At 39.0% G+C, this 5,000-nt stretch overlaps 2 protein-coding genes across 2 annotated transcripts in view; one reads left to right on the top strand and one right to left on the bottom strand.

Moving 5' to 3' along the window:
• LOC144065567 (uncharacterized) overlaps window positions 1–5,000 on the bottom strand; it is a 16,788-nt gene that overhangs the window by 6,529 nt on the left and 5,259 nt on the right. The window lies entirely within an intron of this gene.
• Window positions 321–5,000, top strand: part of LOC144066118 (uncharacterized) — an 8,993-nt gene continuing 4,313 nt past the window's right edge. Inside the window, exons 1-2 of the mRNA XM_077589464.1 lie at window positions 321–432; window positions 1,726–2,269. Coding sequence (XP_077445590.1) covers window positions 321–432; window positions 1,726–2,269 — 656 coding nt within the window. The remainder of the gene's footprint in view (window positions 433–1,725; window positions 2,270–5,000) is intronic.

Here is a 5,000-nt window from a genome sequence, read left to right as displayed (position 1 = left end):
CAAACCACACGTCAGAACATTTGAAAATTAATTATTTCCTATTTCCGACTCTCTTACATTTATAAATCGAAGGAAGTGACGCTGCCACCGCGCATGCGCAGTTTTCGCCACCTAGCTTAATTTATGGGTCCCCGACGTGTCTAGCATAAGCTACTTTATGACCTTAAATATCAGCCAAAATCATTTTCAAGACCTCGTTGAAGCTTTGCGGCCTACTTTAGCTCAGCCTGTTAGCATATATCAAAGGATCAACTCTTCAAGTCGTCGAAGAACTTTGAAGCTTTGCGCCCTCTTTAACTTAGCCTAGCTAGCAGCTATCAATGGCGTCTCCATCAGAATTTACGTGTGGGAAAAGAGCAGCAAAATTCCATGAGGAGAACTCGACATTTTGCAAAATAATCCATGCAAAAGTTGTCCTTCACAGAATAGAAGGTGGGTCCATTTTTATATCTATATATTCCCTTCATCATTAAGGCTTAATGGTAATTGTAGAAGTGCTTTTTTGTGCGCCGCAATTGCATATTCAAGTACAGTATTCCCTCAGCATTTCACTACATCGCGGATTTTTCTGGGGAAAATGTTTATTTTTTAAATAATTTTTCAAGCGGAAGCAACTCCCATGTCTTCCGCTTGCTACTAGGACTCAGCACTGGATATTTTTTTAAAGTTATAAATTCATAAAAATGTGAAAACCGGCCCAGAGGAGCGAGTGGTTAGCGCATCGGCCTCACAGCTCTCGGGTCCTAGGTTCAAATCCAGGTCAAGTCCACCTGTGTGGAGTTTGCATGTTCTTCCCAGGCCTATATGGGTTTCCTCCAGGTACTCCGGTTTTCCTCCCACACTCCAAAGACTTGCATAGTAAGGCTTTTTTTAATAATAAAAAAGACCATGTATAGTAAAGTATCAGTTTCTTTAAAAAATGACCCTTTATAGAAAGGCTTTTTTTCCCAAAAAATTACCTTTTTATTTTGACGCGTGTGGCTTTTCTCTAGGTACTCCGGCTTCCTCCCACATTGTAAAGACATGGTAGGCTGATTCGACACTAAATTGCTCCTAGGTATGAGTGTGAGTGTGAATGGTTGTCTGTCTTGTTGTGCCCTGCGACTGGCTGGACAACAATTCAGGGTGCCCCCCCGCCTCTGGCCCAAAGTCAGCTGGGATAGGCTCCAGCTCCCCCCCCCACGACTCTGATGAGGATAAAGCTGTTCAGAAAATGAGATGAGATTAAAGAATCCTTTGGGTTTAATAAAACAACACATTTTTATACATTGAAATGTGTAGGTGTGCTCTTAATTGTACTTTAATTTTGAAGGTGAACTCTGTTTTCCTCAAACTGTTGATTACAATGCGGGTCACCCGCAAGTGCTATAATTATTGCTTGTTAATTAAACATTTGCTGTGGCAGCCTGCATATTATAGGAATACCTTGACATACGAGTGTCCCAATTTACGGGAAATTTGAGAAACGAGCTAATTTCCGAGCAATTTTTTTCCTTGAGATATGAGACAAATTGGAGATACGAGCTTATTGAGATGGTGGTCAAATATGTGTGGGTGTGTATAGTCATTTGAGTTGATTTCAGTTAAATTTCAAGTTAATGTCATGTTACGAGCCTAACCACCGCCGATATAAGTATAAGACTTTACATTCCCAGTCTAACCTAAAGGACTTCTCTTTGGATAGACAGATTATGAAACATATCATTTATTTTTGTGTCTTTGCAGGTTTCAGAGAATATCTTGGTCCTGATGGGAAAGAGTCTGTTGGCCTTAAAAAGGAACTTGAGCTCCCCCAAATTAAAGAGGAGGGGCCAGAGTTCCCTCAACAACAAATGAGAGACGAGCGACTTCCAATCAAGAAGGAAGATGATGTCACCTGGTCATTTGGTGAATTCCTGAAGAGGGAAGTGGAGCTGGGCGTGACCAGCAGAGGGGCGGAGCCTGCACACACCTTAACGTTACCCCAAATTAAAGAGGAGGAGCCAGAGTTCCCTCAACAGCAAATCAAAAAGGAGGAAGATGTCACCGTGTCAACTGGTGAGCCTTTCAAGAGTGAAGTGTATCTGGGCGTGACCAGCAGAGGGGCGGAGCCTGCACACACCTTAACATTACCCCAAATTAAAGAGGAGGAGCCAGAGTTCCCTCAACAGCAAATCAAAAAGGAGGAAGAAGATGTCACCGTGTCAACTGGTGAGCCTTTCAAGAGTGAAGATTATCTGGGCGTGGCCGGCAGAGGGGCGCAGACTCCGAACGGCAGCTCAGCAGAAGGGCAAGCAGACAATTTATTTGCTCCGTTATCAGATACCGAAGACTTGCTTTATGACAATGAAGGTCTTAAGGACGGCAAACTCTGGAAATGCTCTCAGTGTGGAAAAACCTTTGGGAAAAAGTCTACTTTGAAAACACATATGAGGAGCCACACTGGGGAGAAACCCTTATCATGTACAGTTTGTGGTAAAAGATTTACAGAGAAGGGAACCTTAAAAAGGCACACAAGAACCCACTCTGGTGAAAAACCATTTTCGTGTTCACTTTGTGGTCAAACATTCACACGGAAGTATCACTTAATTAGTCATGCAAGAACACACACAGGTGACAAACCATTTTCATGCTCAGTTTGTGGTAAAAGATTTACAGAGAAGGGAACCTTAAAAAGGCACAAAAGAACCCACTCTGGTGAAAAACCATTTTCGTGTTCAGTTTGTGGTCAAACATTCACACAGAAGGGACACTTAACAATTCATGCAAGAACCCACACTGGTGAAAAACCATTTTCGTGTTCAGTTTGCGGTAAAGCCTTTTCTCATAAGCAAGTTTTACGAAGACACACAAGAACCCACACTGGTGAAAAACAATTTTCGTGTTCAGTTTGCGGTAAAGCCTTTTCTCATAAGCAAGTTTTACGAAGACACACAAGAACACACACAGGTGAAAAACCATTTGCTTGCTCAGTTTGTGGTAAAAGATTTACAGAGAAAGGAAGCTTAAAAATACACACAAGAACACACTGTTAGGTTTATCCAATGTTAGGTTTATCCTTAGGTATTTTCAAATTCAGCTTTCAATAAAAAAGGCATCTGTAGTCACATCACCATTTAATTCTTGCAAGAAGAGAATACATCCACCCGCTCGTCCGGTCAAGATTATTCTGTCGAGCGGCATTATGTCCTTCCCATTTAAGGCCTCAAATCAAAACAATTACAAGGTTATCAATTCCAATTGCGTAAGCAAGAAACAAAACAATTCCATAATCAAGCAAACCTAGCGTCAACCTAGCGTCACAAATTAAAACAATATGCGAGTAATCGATCCAATTGCGTAAGCAAGAAACAAAACAATTCCATATCAAGCGTCACTATTTAAAACAATATGCGAGTTGATTGATAGCCATCCGCTGAATCAACAACAATTTAAGCGTCCTTCACAGATCTTCATTGCGAACTTGTATCTGGGGAAAGGGTTGAGGCGTATCTTCCAGTAATCAGTCCTCGGAGCAAGGACTCAGTGAATTGTTAAGTTCTGGAGCCAGCTGTCCTGGAGAGCGACCTTGGAGTAAGCGTTTGTCTTCGTTGAAAGCACATATTAATTCTAACTCTAAAATAAAAGCGATCAACACATACATATACATATACATATACATATACATATACATATACATATACATATACATATACATATACATATACATATACATATACATATACATATACATATACATATACATATACATATACATATACATATACATATTGTTGGAATTATTTTATATAAGTTATCCTGATTCTGGTATGACTGTCGAAATGTTAGTTGATAGAATGAGAGTGTCTTGGGCCCCTGGAAAGTTTCACCTTATTCAACAAAGAGGAACTACCCAGGGGGGCCGACGCCTGTCTGTTTGTCTGTTTTGTGAGGGTTGCAAGGTATCAGGAGGGTGACTGTAAAGATGTTATCTCGAAGGGGCATATGGTCATGAACAAAGAACCTTTTGTAACTGGGAGAGAACTATCTCTCCCTTGATCAGCTTGAAACTTCCTGTAACTTGGACACTCCCAAAACACAATAAGAGAATAGGCGAGGGGAGATTTTCTTCAGAGTGTTTCGAAGGGCTGAGACGCGGACGGTCCTGAGAACCTCTCATTTTTTAAATAAAGATAACTCAAATTCTCTGTGCTTTCCTTCTTCACAGGTTGGTGAAACAAATGTCTGGTGTTTGAACCTAACACATATACATATACATATACATATATATATATATATTTATATATATATTTATATATATATTTATATATATATTTATATATATATTTATATATATATTTATATATATATTTATATATATATTTATATATATATTTATATATATATATTGTTTAATATAGTTACACATTTAGGATGAGCATTACTATTCCTAATAAGCAAATATATTGATTAATATAGTAAGCATGTATATTATAAGGCTTTATATTCATTGCAAACACATTTATAATAATGATTACTCCAACACACACCCAGGTGACAAACCAATTTCATGCTCAGTTTGTGGTCAAAGATTTACATACAAGCAAAGCTTAAAAATGCACACAAGAACCCACACTGGTTAAAAACCATTTGCTCGCTCAGTTTGTGGTAAAAGATTTACAGAGAAAGGAAGCTTAAAAATACACATAAGAACCCACACAGGTGAAAAACCATTTTCGTGTTCAGTTTGTGGTCAAACATTTTCCCAAAGGAGAAGCTTAAAAAAACACTTATTAACCCACACTGGAGAACAATGTTTTCCTGCTCAGTCTCTGGCCACAGATTCGCTACAACAGCCCAATTAAAAAGCTACACAATTCAAAAACCTTTTCCAGGTGCAGTTAATGTTCCAACATTTTCACAGAAGGGAACCTGAAAAGAAGACTTAACAACCCGCAGTGTTGAAAAGCCCTTTCTTTGCTCAATTTGTGGTTCAACACAATGGTTAAAAATACTTAATAATACATAATACTAAGTTTGTT

Source organism: Stigmatopora argus, chromosome 20 (assembly GCF_051989625.1).
Source record: "Stigmatopora argus isolate UIUO_Sarg chromosome 20, RoL_Sarg_1.0, whole genome shotgun sequence".
NCBI lineage: Eukaryota > Metazoa > Chordata > Actinopteri > Syngnathiformes > Syngnathidae > Stigmatopora > Stigmatopora argus.
This window is presented reverse-complemented; position numbering and strand designations above follow the sequence as displayed.